The 18,621-nt window shown below is 40.4% G+C and overlaps 2 protein-coding genes across 3 annotated transcripts in view; one reads left to right on the forward strand and one right to left on the reverse strand.

Annotated features, from left to right (window-relative positions):
* Nucleotides 1-27: 27 nt before the first annotated feature.
* On the reverse strand, nucleotides 28-6,281 carry prkaa2 (protein kinase, AMP-activated, alpha 2 catalytic subunit). The gene is made up of 9 exons (XM_025054088.1): nucleotides 5,832-6,281; nucleotides 4,308-4,449; nucleotides 3,367-3,460; nucleotides 2,702-2,846; nucleotides 1,946-2,033; nucleotides 1,202-1,426; nucleotides 759-921; nucleotides 306-644; nucleotides 28-219 (listed from the first exon to the last, which is right to left on the reverse strand). The coding sequence occupies exons 1-9, from the start codon at nucleotides 5,929-5,931 to the stop codon at nucleotides 85-87; spliced, it is 1,431 nt and encodes a 476-aa protein (XP_024909856.1). The 5' UTR covers nucleotides 5,932-6,281; the 3' UTR covers nucleotides 28-84.
* A 1,499-nt stretch (nucleotides 6,282-7,780) lies between these two features.
* The window catches only part of plpp3 (phospholipid phosphatase 3), a 26,906-nt gene continuing 16,065 nt past the window's right edge, over nucleotides 7,781-18,621 (forward strand). Inside the window, exon 1 of one of the 2 annotated variants that reach the window (XM_008307107.3) lies at nucleotides 7,781-8,411. In XM_008307107.3, coding sequence (XP_008305329.1) covers nucleotides 8,273-8,411 — 139 coding nt within the window. In that variant the 5' untranslated portion in view covers nucleotides 7,781-8,272. The remainder of the gene's footprint in view (nucleotides 8,412-18,621) is intronic. The other variant, XM_008307106.3, reaches the window with a different exon arrangement.

Here is an 18,621-nt window from a genome sequence, read left to right on the forward strand (position 1 = left end):
AGAGACATTCAAAAGAAGCAAAGAAGACCGCTGCTGTATGAATACGGTCAAATGATTCAACTTTTCTTGACTGAACAGGTGACATCACTCACCGTCGATGCTCTTGAAGTCCAGGAGGTACGATCTGTTGTCTACCTGATAGAGTTGAAGGCTCATTTTCACCAGGTTTCCCGTCACCGGATTCTTCCTTCGCACTCGAAGATAGTATGGATTCACCACCTATCAAACACAAAGACAGATGATCTCTTCATATGGAGGAGAAGGATGTGTAGTGGACACAAACGGTGTGAGACAAATCGTTTTACCTTCCAGTCAAAATTGAGCTGTTTCATAGCCCTGTACACTTCAGCCATGATGTCATAGGGTCTGCTCTGACTCCTTATACCCAGATGCCACTTGGCCTTTTTCACTGCCAGAGGTTTGGGTCGGGTGGTGTTTAGAGCATCCAGGGGACACCGTGATTTAGGGCTATCTGCCAGGAGTGGTGGCATCCTTTCTGGGTGGGGTTTTACCCCAGGGGGCAGTGGCATTCCTTCCTCTATAAATGAACCCTGGGGCGGACTGGAGGCCAAGTAGAACTCACTGGCCTGGGTCATGATGCGTCGGTTGTCTATGATAAGGTGATAGGCCACTGCTAACTGATCCTGAATGAGGAGACAGTTAACAGAAATTGCAGTGATGTTTGTGACCAGGAGATTTGTTTAAGTGACTTAAAATATTGTGCCATATATGTTAATATATTTGGTCCAAATGATTACCTGTGGATCTCCACTGTAAAGACTGGAGATGACCTCAGGCTCGGTGCACTCAAACTTCTCACACACTTCTTTGACTGCTTCCTCATCCACCACTGTAGCGTCATACGAAGGGTCCTCAGGGAACAGGTAACACGGCAGGTCCTGCCTAAACCATTCATGTTCCCTGACAGAGGACATTTACATCAGTTATGACTGACAAGGTCATAGGGCAGTTACTGTACTAGCTAGTCATTCAACATCATTGTGTACCAACACCTCAGATATGGAACAGTTTGAATGAAAAGAGCAGGAGCAAGATAAAAAGGGAAGCAACTGGGTTCACCGTCCATTACTCTAAATCTACATAAATCTAAAATTTGATTTTTTTTATTATACAGACTAACCAGAAATAGTAGTCATCCCAAAGATAAAGGCCTTTATTTCAAACACAGAGTACCAAGTACCTGATATCTTTGATGGTGGCTCTCTTAAGGGGGTCCACCTGTAGCATGTGCATCAGCAGCGAAGCCACAGAACGGGTCAGGTACTCTGGGATGTAAAAGACGCCCCCTCTAATCTTTTTAAAGAGTGTGGGGACATGCTCATCATCAAAAGGCAGAGTCCCACAGAGCAGAGCGTACAGGATCACACCACAGCTCCAGATGTCCACCTCTGGGCCTGCATACAGCCTGAGGGAGAGGAGAAGGGATTTAACATCTCCCAAACTGATGGATACAGACATGAAAAACGAAAACACTGAATTTCTTCAAGACATGCAGAAATTGGACATAACATGTTATGTGCATGTTATTGTTAAAATCTTCACCAGTTTTATCATTAACCATTTAGCAATATAAATATTCCTAATCTCTGACATCGTTAGTAATTATGACATAGCTAGATTTGTACTAGGCAGTATTTGGGTGATAATTCGTAATTACCTTATATCTGGAGTATTAACAAAACTACAACTAATTACTTGATTAGTACAATAAAAAGTTCTTGGCTACGTTTTTTTTTTTTTTTTTTCAAAAATACACTCAAAAGAAAGTTAACAATTACTACAAAATAATAATTATGACAAAAATCAACATTATATAAAACTACATTTGTACTTTTCTTTTAGAAAAGGTGCATTTACCCTTTAATATTTTAGTTGGTTTATAGATTACGGATTCAAATTACAACCAATAAACACAGAAACACACCTTCCTGAGATGACCTCTGGAGCTGCATAGTTTGGTGAGCCACAGCTGGTCCGCAAAAACTCACCATCTGACATCATGTTTGACAGACCTGTCGACCAATAAAACATTAGCAAAACAATCACATAACACACCAACAATAACATACAGTAAAAATATAATTCTCTGTTGTCATGTGATAACTGTTGATCTTTTAGGGGACAAACTGAACTCTGTTTATCACACACATGATGAACTACTGTACTGTGGACACTGCCCACAGCTTTATCCAGCTCTATGTGCCAGGACTTTAAGCTCCAAACACAAAGCTCATCTGCCGTAATTGGATGAGCGTCACTTTGGCTGCCAAGGCCTCAGATGCTGACCTTCTCTTTATTTCTTATCTCTGTCTCCTTCACACTTTCCCGCTCTGCTGTTTTACAGCATCTGTTGGTCTGAGTCAAAACACTTCTCCTGCTGTACACTTCAGCTGCACCCTATCATATGACACTGGGCCTCAAGGCTTCCTGCCAGACTTGATATGAGACCCCGTCGTTGCTAGGGAATGTTTCTCCAGCCCATACGCTCTGCTGGGTGCACAGACCAACATGTGTTCTTAAAATATTTTTCTACAGCACGATGAGACTCCTTATCAGTGAGCTGGAATAATCCTGAGCTTGAATAAGCAGTTTTTTGTTAAAATTGTTTTCACTCCTCTTTGTCCTCTTGTCTTACATTATATGTAGGAGCATATATACATTTATATATAGTAAAATATACCAAAATCTGCAATCTTGGCATTCCTATTGGCATCCAGCAGGACATTTTCAGGTTTGAGGTCTCTGTGAACCACCATGTGCCTGTGGCAGTAGTCTACAGCTGAGATGATTTGCTGGAAAAGACGGCGAGCTTCAGTGTCCTCTACCTGAAGGATTAAGAGAACAAACAGAAATGACTCCACTAAAATTTAGGACAGATAGAACAGTGGGTAACCCTGTGCTGTATTAGCCCTGCAGTTTCTCTGAAGGTGTCCATGTACTTTCGTGACATTATACATTTAGTAGGATTATTATTTTTTATTTTATTGGCTTGAATTATTATTGACTCTTACTGACTCTTGGCTGACTATGAGCTAGCTGCTGCTAAATTATTTTGCAATGACAAGCTTTTGAGTGCCTTATTGGACTGCCTTTGCACAAAACAATGGTGTTACTGACATGTTAAATTATAGGCCCGGACATTTCACCTTTGTTTGTGCCACTTTTTGTGTCCACTAAAATGAACACAAAATTCATACATTCTGTCCTTTCAACTACATTAAGTGAATACAATACTGTAATTACACGTAATTATTAACAATAAGACAACAAAGGTTTCTGACAAAACTGTTACTTTGACACAGGAACTCTTAATTAACCACATTAGACACCAGTGAAAAGTCTTACCCGTCCATGCTTGCATATGTAGTCGAATAGTTCACCTCCTGACACGTATTCCATAACCATGAAGAAATCTGTCGGTGTACTTATCACCTGATACCTGAAATACAAAAGCACATTTTATGCTTTTAACTGACATATTCCATCAAATGATACCTTTACTTAACACTGCAACTACAGCTACACAATGATTAATGTTATTGTGCCTATAATTACAACCTTGTTTAGTCATTTTGGTGTTAACTTAAGGTGTACGATGAAAGGAAATACTAAAACATAGTAAAGTATAGTTAAGCACAGCTGCTGAGTACTTTCTTCAATTCCAAGGTTAAACATATAAAAATGATAAGCCAAGCTCAAGAATGGTTGCTCGTGAGAGTCTAATTATAGTACATTTCATTCCTCAAGCAAAATGTAGCACGGTATACTGTAGGTAGGGCTAGGTGACATATAAACCAAAATTATAAAACCAGGAAGGGGCATCTGAAATGTAAAACCAAAATAAAACTGATTCAATTAATCTTTGTAAAACAATGACAACAGAATTTCTCTTTTCTCACAGGAAGCCTGTGTTTCTCATATAAACTTGCTTGTGTTTTATATATGTATATGTGTGGTTCTCTACTCTACAGCTCATGACCAGGGAGCTCACATATCTGCCATCACTAACAGTGTGATGGCAGACTAGTGTTCACCCTGACCTAAAAATAACATAGAGATTGTTGAAGAAAACAGACATAGAACAGGAGAGAAGGACCAAGGACACTGAAGTTAAATTAAACAGAAGGTTGGAGATAAACACAGGAGACACCAATAGCTGTAGGCTATCAGTGTAGAATGTCCAACTCCTACCATGTCAACAAAGAACTGGTATAGGACAGAACACACATATACTTTTTTAGTATAAATATCTGGTGGTAGTCCAGATTGTCCTCTCCTCCACTTACAGCTTGATGATGTGCGGGTGTCTGAACAGTTTGAGGTTCTGAATCTCTCGTTTGATCTTCCCGACAACATCCAGACTGCGGATCTTCTGTCTGTTTAGGATCTTTACAGCCACTTTATGGCCTGTCAGCTGATGCTCTCCAACTACAAACAGAAGAACGGTTTTATGAAGCAGATAAACACATAAACATGCCAAATTCAATGTATTTTACACACAACTAAGCACAATATTCAGAGACTCAGCATGGCAAACATGAATGTTAAATAAAATAAGATTGAAACACTTTCCAGTTTCATTCGAAAACAACTTTAGCAGGCCAATCAGAATTAAAGAGGCCTAAAATCTCACCTTTCTATTTGTAAAGAAAGGTCATTATTATAGAATAACTCAACACCTATGACAACACAGTGTAATTAAAGCTGAAACATGACATTGACTAATCCAATTAACTCTGTAATAAACCTGAACACATCTGACTCGTCCATGAGATGCAATCCTGCAGGATTTAGGTCATATTGCCTTCACTGTTAACATGTATGTATTATTTATGTTTTGTATTTAAATTATTCATGTCAGGTACAGTATGTTAGTATTATTGTTGTTATTATTATTACTGTTTGTTATTGCCATTATTAGTTCATTTATTTTGCAGATAGCTACAATGTTTTAAAAAAAGGAAACAATTATTATTATTAAAATTATCTTTATTATCTTATTAAAATAGTTTTGGCCAAAATAAACAAACAAACAAATAAATAAATAGTATAGTATAAATAAGTTCTGGACTGTGATCTTGAATTAAAGGGTGTGTTTGTGTATTCTTGTACGAAAATCACGTCCTTTGTATCGTTACAGGTGAGTCAACTCTCCTGCGAACGTAAAAAGAGGAGGAGTCATCGTAGATTCCCAGCTCACAAGGTCAACTGGAACAGACGCAACCTAGCTGCATAAGCAGGAATAACGCCTCTTTGTGTTTCTAGGAATGTGCTTCTCTATTACAAGTTAACACATGTAGAGGGTGTTCCCAAAAAGAAGATATTCTATCTGCATGTCAGTGAAATAAGGTCCCGTATTCGCCGCGACGTTCACACAGATTTTGTCAGTTGAAATCAAATATCACACAGCGAGTTTCTGCGAAGCTGTGAGTCTAGGTAATGTCCTTTACAAACCGACCACAACATAAAACCCCTTCAATTCGGTTATACGATAATATTCCTTATGCAAATATTTTTTCTGCTAACTGAAGTCTTGTACATGTCAAAACACCTACCACATAATCTACAAATATGAGGTTTGGTGAAAGAATTTGACATTCAAGCGGTCAAATTCTCAGAATATGGTTACGTTATATTTCTGTCTGCCGAAACTGTTATGGCGTCTCGGTGCGCAAACTGCGCAACGACCGTCCGCAACTTCAACGCTGTCCGTGGAGGGGGAGAGGCTCGGTGACTACTTCATACGTTACTCCTGCTGAAATGCACACACCTTAAAATGACACCTTTATGACACAGTAACAAGACTTAACTCTTAACTTTCCCGAATGTGCCCACTCCGAGCGTGTCGCCAAGGATGTAATGTCCAATCTTTACCCTGCCTTCATGTTTCTGTTGTTGCCGCTCTGCCATCTTCGCCGTTACCAACGGCTGGGTTTGCTGAGGTGTGTTTGTGTTGCCGGCAGCCGCCTGTTGGGTCGTGCGGGAGGGGCGGTCCAGTTTACTTCTTAACAGAAAGGAGGGTCTTTTTTTATCAACTCGACTACCTTTAGTCAAATACTAATTTTAAGGGAAATATTAAAACACGTAACTTCGTCAGTTAATTTCATATTTTGGAAATATCATAAAATTTGCCCTTAAAATCGGTAAGTTTCCTTTAAAGAAGGCATCCACAGTGACCTGGCTTCGTATCTGATTCGGTATCATGTTAAGATTTGCATCTCATGAAAAGAAAAAAACTTGCACCGTCATTTTCGTCGTCATTTTTATTTAATTATTTGTTTATTTATTATACCACTACTGCTGCAATTTATATCCATCCAACAAAGGGTACGTTATAAAAGTCAAATGTAACATGAAAGACAACTAGTATAAATAATAACGTATATTTATTTACATTTCTATTCCTTTTTTATTCAACTGTATTTGCTTTGTTTCTTAACAATCAAAAATACTGTAAAAGAAATCCATTAAGCAAAAATGATGGTCTGTTTATGACTGCAAACGACGAGACTAGAAATAGAGACATAACGGACAAATTAATAAAAAAAATAGCAGATACTATAAAAAATGTGTCCGTAGATGCACATAAAGTAGTTTTGGGTGTGAAATGTACAGTATTTGGAAAATTAGACATTAAACACAATTTAAATGTTGCAACTAAAATAATGCGCCACTGAAGGAGAGAAGCGTTTTAATAATGCTAAGGAAACCGTTAATACATTTTTAACAATGTTATCACAACTTAACTCAGAAAAAGTTGATAACATCACTAGTTTACTCAAGCAGGCAGCAATGCAGATAGTTGCGCTGATGCACATTACAAAACACTGCTATTAAATAGAACACCACTTTCTCCAAATTATTCATAACGGTGATGTACAGCATAAAAAAGACTAGACTGTTATTTAAAAAACGAAGGTCCATGGGTTACATGGCATGGTGTTACTGCATAATTGATAAAAAAAAAATTAAATTCAACTTCCAAAATCCACTAAGCAACGATATTGAAACGTTATACGTTCTCTTCGCTCACATAACTTCGGCACCATTAAAATGTATCCTGGGAAATGTGTTTCAAAAGCCGATTAAGTGAGTTATCACTTAAGCCACTAGATGGCAGTATCTGTACAATAACCAGCACTATTCGATAGAAGACGCTCTCATGCGTTTTCCATGGTTGGTGTAAATATAACATTGAAACCAAGTGAAAACACGAAGATCGTGTTTATCTGCAGTAATGTGTTTTTGTCTCTTCATTGATATTTTAACCATTTTTTGCCAAACAAATCTGTTTACGCACGTATTATGTCATTGAAGTTAGTAAATAATTTAATAAAAGATTTCTTTCTAAAAAATATTTCTTGAAACTCCAATAAGCAGCGATAGTAAAGATACGTTTCCGTTTTCTTTGGTCAAATAACGTGGGCGCCAATTAAATTTATACATAGGGGTAAATAGTTGAAGATCATAAGCTCGAGTTGAGTTTTTCTTTCCTTTCTTTGACTTATTGACAACTTTTCACAAAACAAATCTGTTGACGCTTTATATGTGTAATAGCTTAATAGAAAATGTGTTGTTTTTATTGACCCACTTGATTTTGCATCCCTCTCGAGAATTATATCAGTTTGAGATTAAAAATTTATACTTTTAACATGTATAATACATTTAAAAAGCATTTAAGCATTTCTGTTTGTTTTTTGTATCTCCAGCGCGTATGTTATGCCGTGTGTGATCGCTAGGGGCAGATGCTTCCCTCTAACTCTTCTCTGTTTGAGAAAGTTTTCCATGCAAGGATGGAGGTGATTACCCTCCACTAGATTTTGGAAAAGGGCTGAGCCTGGGGGAACTTGAGGGAGCACAGGGGAGGAGAAGGAGGAGGAGGAGAAGGAGAAGAATTGATACAACAAGAGCGGCTGTTTGAGCTCAATAGTTATTCGGTCCTTGTCTTTGAAGCAGTAGCGATAAAGGGGAGCGGGCTTTCCATTCATTTGCAAAAAAAAATTTTCTTCCTTCAGAGTCAGCGGCACGGGTGTGTTCACCAGCCTGTATTGTTTTGTTTATTTTTACTATTTTTATGCTTTCGTCACACCGATTCACAGCGACACGTTTGCAGCACTGTGAAAGCTCTGACTTGGGAAGCTTTGTTTTCGCTGCAGCTGCGTGACACTTCTTAACAGGACTTGAGAACCTCACAGTGTGTTTTCACGTACCGCGTGGTGTGGGATTTGGAACTGATCCGGGACGTTCTCCAATGCAAAAATACATGTATGAGAAAGCTATGGCTCAAGAGACAAGGAACGGAGGAACCTCTACGTTAAATAACAACAACGGCGTTGACAACAGCAAGAAGAAGCTGCTAATAGTCCTCGACATCCTCTGTCTCTTACTTGGTAAGTTCACTTTATTCCGTGTCGAACCTTTGCATGGTCTCGTACCTGTTATGATGACCTGTGTCCAATACTGTGAGGCTAATGTTCATCTTAGCAGCATTTAAAAGTGAGAAACTCAATGAATTATGGCAATATAAGCGTTATCAATGTAAAACTATGCCAACTTATCCGAGACCACAGGGAAACCTAGTTTGCCCAGTGTCCTTATCATCCATCTCCAACACACCACCCAACACTGAAGAAGCGCCAAACAAAACACTAGCAACGTGAAAGAATAACTGAAATTGAATAACTGAATTTGTTGTTATCAGAATTTTAAAAATAGATGTTTGCTGAAACAATTACAAGCAATTTATAGGGGATGCTATTTTATTTTCATTAAGGAGTTTACATTATCATTGTATAATTGTAATTAGGTTTATTGATTTTTCATCTGCTGTAAAAAATAATTTCTGGGTCCACAGTGCATCCTTTGGCTCCAGCACTAATTGTCCGTGTAGCCTGCCATACTGCCCGAGGCATACATGTTTTGAAGTTTTTGAACCTGCCCTTTTTATTGCCCTTTAAATAGCCCGCCTCACCCCATCCTCTGCGCTACTACACCCATGTTCCTCTGAGCTTACACTTCCAGAGGTGCCATTCCAGCAGGACATATTGACACAAGTGACACAACTCAAGAACCACAAAGAATCTGAAACAAAGTTTATTTAAGTTATTGATCCTAATGTGATAAAACTTCCTGAGACAGAGGGGAGGCCTGTGTCCCCCGCTGCAGGGACCTGATCAAGCACACAACTTGTTTGTTTCACTTCTTTTGTTGTCAATCCAAAACTTGATATTCTGCAAGCATCCAGTCCAGATGCACTGTGTTGTTTGTGTGTAGCTTTGTTTACTGGTTTGTCATCACTCCAGACCGGTCTCTTTAGTTTTCCTGCTCTAGTGTTACCCTCCCTCCCCCGTTTCACTTCTCTCTCTTTTCAGTCCCTTCGTCTGTTCATTCTTGGAGAAAGGGATTAGGGGAGTTGTGCTTAACTTTGACACATTCTCTCCCAGAACCCTTCAAAACCCTGGCCAGCTGCCCGCGATCACGACTTCAAATTACTTTCTCCCTCTGTCTAGTTCTCTCCCTCTCTGCAGGGGTATGCATGGAATAATTGCTCAACCATGTGTTGTGGCAGGATAATGCCTCTCCGTTCTAACAAGGAGAGACAGAGAGAGAGAGAGAGTCAGGGAATCAGACCCTGGCCTGGAGGAGCAGGTGGGAGCCACACCAACATCTCTATATAAATTGCATAACCAGATATAATAAAAAAAAAATATTGCAACAGATGGAAGCAGGGCTTTATTATACTCACAACAAGTGCTGGTGATAAACCTAACCAGATCCTCTGCTCAGACACTCAGTTCTCAGGGGGCTTTTATATGGAATTTGGATATTTTGAAAAAACCTCAGACAGAGAATTAAGAGTCTTTTATCAAGATGTTTAAAAGTGAAGATTGGCTTTAATCACATGTGGAGTGGATTTCCTGCTTAAATCAACTAAAACCTTGATTGGTGAAGAATGTAAAATTGGCTTTTAGTCATCATGCACAGATGCACATGTGTGTATACACACCAATATGGTGTATAATGGTGAAAAATATACATTAGCTGACAAACTGACACAGTTGGTTCCTCTAAATGTAAAGAGTCATAAACTAAACATTTTCTGGCTGCTCATTGATGACGTGGTATTAGTTTTCTGTTGAAATGTACATAGAAATGAAGAGGTTATGTAGAGATTGCAGAACATTGGACGGGGAAATGAGGCATCCAGAATTAGAAAGAAGTAATGCAGGTGTGCAGCAGCCTAAAAGGAGAACTGAGTCTTCAGCTGGTCTGGACCTATGCCAGTGAAATAGATGCAGTAACTCATGTGTCTAGTTCATGTATAAATGTCTTATTGCTTAAGTCCTATCAGACAGCTGGTGCTCCGTGTCTTTTTTCTTACCTTTGTGATTGTTGTCAGACTGTGTGATGGTAAGATACCCGGAGTCACAGCTGATGAATCTTAAATAATGTGACCACAGGGACAAACTCAAATTGATTTTGAGTTAATTCATTTTCTGTGTTCATATCATGAAGTGATATGAACACAGACGGATGCACACGCGGCGCTCAGCTGCGGAGACCAGAGTTACAGCTTACAATTTTGGCAGCTGTGCATGAGCATCATCTGCTGATTTCACTTTGGCTCGGATTCCACTCTGACTGAGTGGCAGAGTTGATTTAGCAGTGCTATAAGGAGCGCCGCTAAAACCACCATACACTCACTATAAATACACAAACGCCACCACAGACTGTGAAATATCATTCTTCTTTCTTTCGCCATCTTTCTAGGGTTTATGAACATGGCTACACAGTGTCTGGAGGCCTGTTATCATGCTTGCTAAAGCGTGCCTTGTGAAATCATTTTTTTGAACCACTAGAGCCCTTAGGAAACCATACGTCTAAAAGCAGCATCAACTAAATGTAGGAAATACCTTACAAATTACCATGGAAAGTATGTGTCACATACCTACTCCTGTCTATAAAGTTTATCATAGTTTATGTCTGTGTTTTACTAGATTTTATCCATGAGTAACTTGCCTAACCTTAGATATTACCACACTGATGACATGGCAGTACACACAATGGATGTGGACAATGGATAACCCTTTAAACATGTTCATGTTCTGTCTGGGAGTTGCTCTGCTGGCCGGCCACTCATACACTGTATGTTGTTATGGGTCTGCTATCTGTTCTGATCTGTCAGGTGCTCAATGACGTGATTTTCCAGCAGACTCTGATAGGAAGAAGCCTGTTATTGTGACCCCTCGGCCTCGGGGAGTCAGACCCATAATCTGTTCTTCAGCGTTAACCCTGTATGACTCTATACCCTGGCTCCTCTCACGTCCCTCCCAAAATTAGCTGCTATAGCATTACTGCTGTCAGTCACACAGTCCCTCATTACAGCTGGATGGTTAAACCTCCACCTTTCTGGCTTTAGCCACTTCAATCTTCAGTCGCTCTGCAAATATTTTCCAGAATTTCTCAAATTCTTCATCTGGCTTCAGTGCCGTACTCAAAGACTCCTGATGTGACATATGGTGTAATATTAGAAGTGAGTGAACCAGGGGTCAGCGTAGGTGCGTGTGTATGTGTTGCGTACAGGAAAGGGTGGGAAACGGAAAGGTAGTCTCGGTCGGAGGTAGGTGTGGTTGTGAAATAAAATCCTGCCCCCCCTCTTCCTTCCTTCTACACTCCCTCCCCACTTATACGTCTTTCCACAATTTAAGTTCCTAATATATTGAACAACTAAATTGGTGGGAAAAGACTTTAGATCCTTGCTCACCGGCTTTACACCGAACCTCACATTGTCAACTGAAAAACTACAGTTGATCATGATTTTTCCAAGCGTCCTGTAGTAAAGCGCTATCAAATTTCAAGTGGCTGCCTCCACAAACCCAAACACAGGCTATCACTCATAGGCAATGACCTTAAGATAAGGAGCCAGTAATCCATTCTCTAACAAGTCTGTCTGTGCAAGTGCAGTTTTTGGAAAAAGAAGTGTTTGTTACTCATGAGTAAATTTAGTGTACATAAAAAAATTGTGGGAAACACAGATGTGGCTCATAAAATATAAGCATGAGAAGAAGTCCCTGAAGCGTTTCTCATTTTATGATAAAAGACACTTGAAAGCCACAGTCATGAAGTTGAACATCACTTCCCCATAGGAAATACTGTATATTGAAGCTGTTTGTAATGAAGAAAATTGACTCATATGATAAGTGCCTGTAGTGAAAGATATGTCTTCCTCCACCATAGTCAAATACTTGAACACAGATAACATGCTTTATCTATCTCTAAATTAAAGTTCACAGTGGGACGTGTTTTGGCTTCCTGACAAAGAATGTCAACAGTTTCTAGTTGATTTTTTTTTATACACACTATCCATCCATTTATCCATATTCTTCAGTCTAATCGGGAAATATAAGATAGGAAAAAAAATCATATAAGTCTGCATTTTTCTGCAGCTTTATAGACGTAAAGATGTGATGTGAGGAGAAGTGGGGCAATTGTGGCAAGACTGTCTGTGTGTGGCATTTTTTTAGCCCATCTCTGCAACTTGTGTCTGTTTTCTGCTGGTGCTCTACTAAAATGACAAACCCCTGGGGTTTTTCATGTCAGCAGGGCTGTGATTAAAGCTGTGTAGGTGTAAATGTGTTTCCTGTGAGGTTTATGAGCGATGAAGAGGGAGTGTCCAGAGCTGTCGCTAGGATACTGCAGCCATATAGGGTGTGTTCTGTTTCTGATCTTCTTAGGACCTGTAGTCCTGATGTACAGAACTAAACCTGAGTTGCAGTTAAGAAAAGGTGACAAACAGCAAATTATGTTCTTTAGTTTATCAAGCCAATGCTAAAATTTGGCTGCTGTGCATCATGGGAGATTGCCGTGCATATGGAAGAGGTTACCAGTTTTGAATAGTGTCGATTACAGTTATTATTTAGCTGGTATTCTGGCTTAACCCATCATGCTTTGTGTCTACTAGTTGGTGCAGCGTCTTTTTCTGTGGCTGTGTCCGTCTTTGCACTCTCTCGTGTGTCCCATGTGGGCTAAACCAAAGGTATCCAGTGGACAAATGTGTCTCTTTATGCTGTAACCAAATACACTCCTGTTTTTTATTATATTCTTCCACTCCACTGTGTTCCACACTTTAACAGTTTATCTCAGTTAAAGCAGCTCATTGTTTCTTCTCTGACAACCATAATTCACTAAAGCCTCTGTCTCCCCGTCCTTCTCATTCTCATCTTTGATTACAGTGCTTGCAGATAAACACCCACAATGTGCTTATTAAAGTGTGTGTCATCTGGCCAGACCCTGTTGTAAATCATTGTTAGCAGTCACGTGTGCAAGGTGTTTAAGCTGGTGTTTAGTTTTTTTAGCTGGTGTCTGGTTTAACAATGAACTCCTTTACAGTGGATTTTTTATGACGCTCTTTCATATGGGTACTTTTAGCACTGTTATTTTGCTACTTTCTAAGTAAATTTAGCAATAGATAATTTTTTTTACACTAAACTGTTTTTATATTAGATGTGGTCATTTTACTATAGAAAAGTGATGTTTCACCAGATGATCTGACCCAACCTAGTTTCATCTTGAACAACAGGCAGGGCTGCCGGCCTCATTATGTGTCTCTGTTTCACCACACTGTCCCAGCCTGGGCCTCCCTGCCGTTACACAGGCCCCTCGCTCTGTCACTTTCCCTTACTGCATCGGCCACTGCAATCCTCTGTGTTTGTGTCTGCGTGCATCTAGAGATGGGGGTTGGGGTTCAGGGAGATTTCACTGTTGCAGTGGGAACAATAACCTCTTTTGATCCATAGCAGCTCTCATTGTTTTGGTAACGAGGACCAATAGGTTTGTGGCAGACAGCAGGAGGATGAAATCGAGGGAGGGAAAATAGTGAATGAAGTAGAGATGATAGAACCTCCCCTCTGGACACCCAAGGCCTGGTTCATTATCTGACAGTAGTTTATGGCTGCTGCTGCTGCCTAAAGCTGTATTGTTGACTGGATTATGGGCTGCAGTGCTTATCTGCTCTGTCGTGGCCAGCACTGTGTAGTAATCAGCTCAGCATCATTATTGGCGCTGGCCTTATCTGTGCTACAGTCACTGAGCCCTATCCTGTTTACATACAGAGAAGAGTCTGAGGAGAGAGGCTCAGGAGGTTCCCTGCAGTCCTAGAGAACATCAGCGGTGCATTCACACCGCTGCTTCAAATTTACACCTATTGTCTTAAGGTATTTACAGTCCGCACTATGTGCAAAAGTGATTCAGATGGGGGCGGGGGGAGATGAGGAAGGTTAAGAAGATCTATATTCAGACATGGATTCAAGTTTCAAAGACACAACAGAGAAGTCTGTTGTTCAAATGGGTTAATAATACCGTTTTTGAACAGAAATGAATGTCAGGCCTGCTATCTAACCAACCAACCATCCAAATAGTGTCTGGTGGCCTCTGGGCAGTGCTCAAGTTTCCATTCATTGGCTTAGCTGCACAGTTGTCCTTCTGCCTCAGCTGACGATTCATAATGAGTGCTTTGTTGGGTTGGGTCTCATCATCAAACAATGGAAACATCCTGTCGCTTCATCTTACTTAATGACTGATCAACTTCCTACAGAACAATGTGAATACAAGATGCCTGTCGGTCCCATTGAGTAGATGTATTAACGTATGCTTGGATTTAATTTTAATTATTTATGCAAACATAACCTTCGTATTAACGTATGCTTGGATTTAATTTTTTTAAATTAATTTTATTTATGCAAACATAACCTTTTGAGTAAGCACATGCTTCTGTTTCCACCCCCAGTCACTGCAGCACTCACAAAGGGAAGAGGGATAACAAAAAAAGGGATTCACTTTGTGGCCAACAGTGCAGACCTCAGCAACTTCTCACTGTTTTTTCTGTGCATTAGCATGTGTTCAGGACATGTTAGACCTTCAGAGACCTTCAAAACTCATGTTCACCACATGGAACACACAAATGTCCTGGCTGACAGTGAAGTGCTTGTCAGTCTATCAGCTCATATGTGCTTCTGGTTGGCCAAAGAAAGACAGCCCCTGTGGATTTTAATAGAATAGGTTTTAATAGAACTCCTTCAGCTGACTTGTTAAGGACACCTGTGTCTGTGTCCAACCAGCAGGACATTTTAGCTCTCTTGCTCATAGCAAATCAACGATTCTGGTAAGATTCCGCTACAAGGCAAAACTGGATAACAGGATGCACACATTTAGTGGACTTAGATGTTGCTGAACAGCAGTTGAGTTGAGACTGATTAGCCTGCTTGCTAATCATTAGCTGCTCTATCTTCTCTTAGTTATGGGGCCATAATGGATGTAAGGTTTAGATGTCCATGGAAACACACAAGTGTTTGGACTACATAACAGGCTGTTTTTTATAGACATTATTGTTTGAGGTTTTAAACACAGCTTGCTGCAGCACAAAATGTTAAGTTGTCACATATCCACACTGCCAAGCCTAATCTTCAGTTTACTAAACATTAGCATTCTTGGCCTTCGAGATTTTTTTTTAAAACTGAGAGCAAAGTTAAGCTCAGGTCAAACACAGACCCTGAAAGTGATGGCAAGGCCGTGGGTCAGAGGTGACAGATATGACATGGCATTGTGTTGTAGCACAGAGAAGAAGGGCACACTGGTAACCATAACACCACTGATTATATATTTGTGTGTCTGCGCCTGTGTGTGTGGCTGTGTGGGTGTTAAAGCAGATTTTGTGTGTCTGCGCCTGTGTGTGTGGCTATGTGGGTGTTAAAGCAGATTACTTGGTTCTACTGACGGCCAGGCTTTTCCCAAACATTGTTTTAGGTTGTTGACCACAACGGGCTTTAAAATGCTCTCACAATCCAAATAAACAAACTGTGCTTCATAAACCAAACCACCCAGGTTTTATCCACTCACATAATCACTGTTTAGGAAACATTTCTACGCACACTGAGAAAGACGCAGTCGTTTTCAGACGTGTAGACGCGTGGCTCCGGTCCTGTTAATGTGTCTCACACATGGTACAGCTGCCTCTGCCTCAGACACACAGTCACACACTGATCAAATAACCATAACATACTTCCTATACCTCTTTTGATGTGGTCGGTCACCTGTGTCTGTTAACACGGAACACTGAGTGGCAGGGCCTTTGTAGAAATAGGAATACCAGAGACACAATCATGTCAAAGTGGCATTAGCATGAAATTAGACAAAAGCACAGAAGAAAGAACTATCTTTATACAGGCATGTCAAAGTAAGACGTCAAAGTAAGTGTTTTGACATGGAAAAAAACTTTTAACCTTGAATCATTGATTAATTTATCATGTAAATTGGTAACCTTGAATCATTGATTAATTTATCAAATTGCTTGAATATTCTTTGTCATTTCACTGACTTTAAAGACGAGATTTTGATTCTGTTTGATTGCTATTTGGTTTTGTCATCAACTTAGTCTAATCCTAGCAGCTGGATCTTCACAGCTATTTGATCTGTCGCAGCGCAATCTGAGAAGTGTACAGAGCCATGACCTTCTCCGCCCCTAACCTTCCTTTAAATTACCCTCTTTTTTGGTCCCGCTCTTTTGTGGGACGGGTCACATGGTGTGTTGGAGGGACAGGAGGAGGAAATCCTCCATTAGAGTGCACCACAATGCCTCTTCCTTGGCCCAGCTCCGTCTCCCATTCACCTCTCACACTCTGCTGACACTTCAGCTCAATCACTACAATCACAATTTCATTCTAATTCTGCTCCTGCCAGCCACCAAAGCCCATTAAAATGCCAGCACGGCGGCCAGAGTCATGAGAGTCAGAGGACTTTGAGCTTTCCACCGAAGTCTCCACAGACACGCAGGTGCTGCTCTACAGGAACATGAGTCCCGTGTCAACAGGGAATTAACCTTGTGAGTGATGCAAAGCTTTAGCCGGAGCAGGAATAGCTATTGTTGCCTGTTCTAGCCAGTACAGTGGTCCTGAGGTGAAAAGGAAAACAATAAAACACTGTTGATCACTTCACTGCAACAAGGTGGCACCAGATAATTATATCAGCTAGGAAATAACTCTCCAGTAACAATTTAAAAAGAAAATAAATGTAATTATTTTCATTTCAATATTCTGGAGAAATTAAATCTCAGTTTAATCCCTAAATCTAGCCTGAATTTGGAAACTTGTGCACAGGCGCCATTTAATCAACGTCACGTAGACATGTTTTAGTTTTCATTTCTAAGAGGTAGTGAGTTGTGGACATGGGGTGATTTACAGATGGAAAAATAAGAGCACATGCTGACACACTCTCTGGAAGACCTGCTGGTGACCTGTGAACATTCATTCAACTCTCTCTCTCTCACACACACAAACACTCTCACCGTTGCTCTCTTTCTCTATCTGACTTGTAGCAAGTAGTCTTTAGCGGTTTGCCATGGTTTTCCTTAGAGCCTGGGAAAAGTAGTGGTGAGAGAAGTGCATGACCGGATCTGATAAGACAAATAGAACTGTTCCCAAATTCACACAGCCACCCACTTAGGAAGTTTTTCTTTGGTTTTGGTATTTTCCATACTCTTCCAGCCTCTGTTATTGAACCCTTTTGGCTCTACTTATTCTGTGATACCTGATTAAGTTATTAACATGCAAGCCAAGCTCAAACCGTGTTTTCCGGCCTGATGGACAATCATGAGCATAACTGTGTTCTTTGTCACCAGTATTATTAGTTATTCACTGTAGTACTTCATTGTGAAATGTTTAACCGTGTCTTGCCACCCTGTTGGTGTGACTCAGATAGGCTGTTAACCAAGTGTTTTTCCTCTACATGACGCAGACATTGTACAAGAGCTTGTAAATAGTTCTTTTTTGATTCACTCACCGACCACAGGCCCCTGCCAGCAGACCAGCCCATTGCATTCTTTTTTGCCCCTTTCATTTTTTATCTCTCCATCCCTTTGTCTCTCCCCCGTCCCTCTCTCCTTCAGTGTGGGTGGGTCAGCCGACCTCCTGAAGGTCACACTCTCTTTATTCCGGGGCCGTAAACGGGGTCATATTTCTTTACACTGTTGTTTACAGATGGGGCTCAGATGGGCTGTATGGTTAGCACTGGAGTGTGTTTTATTTCGTCCTGAGAGGTTCATGGACTGTCTGTGGTATGAGGAGAATGCCAACATACCAGGGTGTTTTCAGGGCAATGGCATAGGTGGAGGCTGCACACAGCACTTTGTCACTCTAAAGCTGGACAGTGACTGAACAAAGATGCATTCATTAATTCCCAGCAGACTGCACTGAGGTGCTCAACTGCTCAGTCTCACTTCTTTTCATTGGTCTTTAAGACGGCAAACATTTGAGTTTCCATGGTGAGCTTTGTCTTTACACTCTGGTTGGGTTTGCATGTGTGTCTGATTATACGTGTCTCGTGTCTCTTAAGCCAATGACCTCCTTTCACTTCTTCTAATTAGCATATGAATCCCTCAGAACTAGGCCAGAAGGTGGGAAAAAACGGAAGCCTGGAAAAAAAAGTCCTTAACACAATCCAAGCTACTTCATTTTTAGCCATTCAAATGTGATCGAGATCAACAAACCAAAAAACAAAACAGCAGTAAACACACAGCTCCAGCAGAAATCTGCAAACGTGTTTTGCCAA

The sequence above is a fragment of the Cynoglossus semilaevis genome, chromosome 2, assembly GCF_000523025.1.
Source record: "Cynoglossus semilaevis isolate Cse_v1.0 chromosome 2, Cse_v1.0, whole genome shotgun sequence".
In the NCBI taxonomy this organism is placed as follows: domain Eukaryota; kingdom Metazoa; phylum Chordata; class Actinopteri; order Pleuronectiformes; family Cynoglossidae; genus Cynoglossus; species Cynoglossus semilaevis.

Excerpts from the sequence above, each read along its gene's own strand:
- prkaa2 (XM_025054088.1), bottom strand. The coding sequence starts at position 5,931 with ATGGCAGAGCGGCAACAACAGAAACATGAAGGCAGGGTAAAGATTGGA. Across the intron at positions 3,461-4,307 it reads CACCCGCACATCATCAAGCT|GTATCAGGTGATAAGTACAC; the intron begins GTAAGTGGAGGA and ends TTTGTATTTCAG. Across the intron at positions 922-1,201 it reads GCCACCATCAAAGATATCAG|GGAACATGAATGGTTTAGGC; the intron begins GTACTTGGTACT and ends GTCCTCTGTCAG.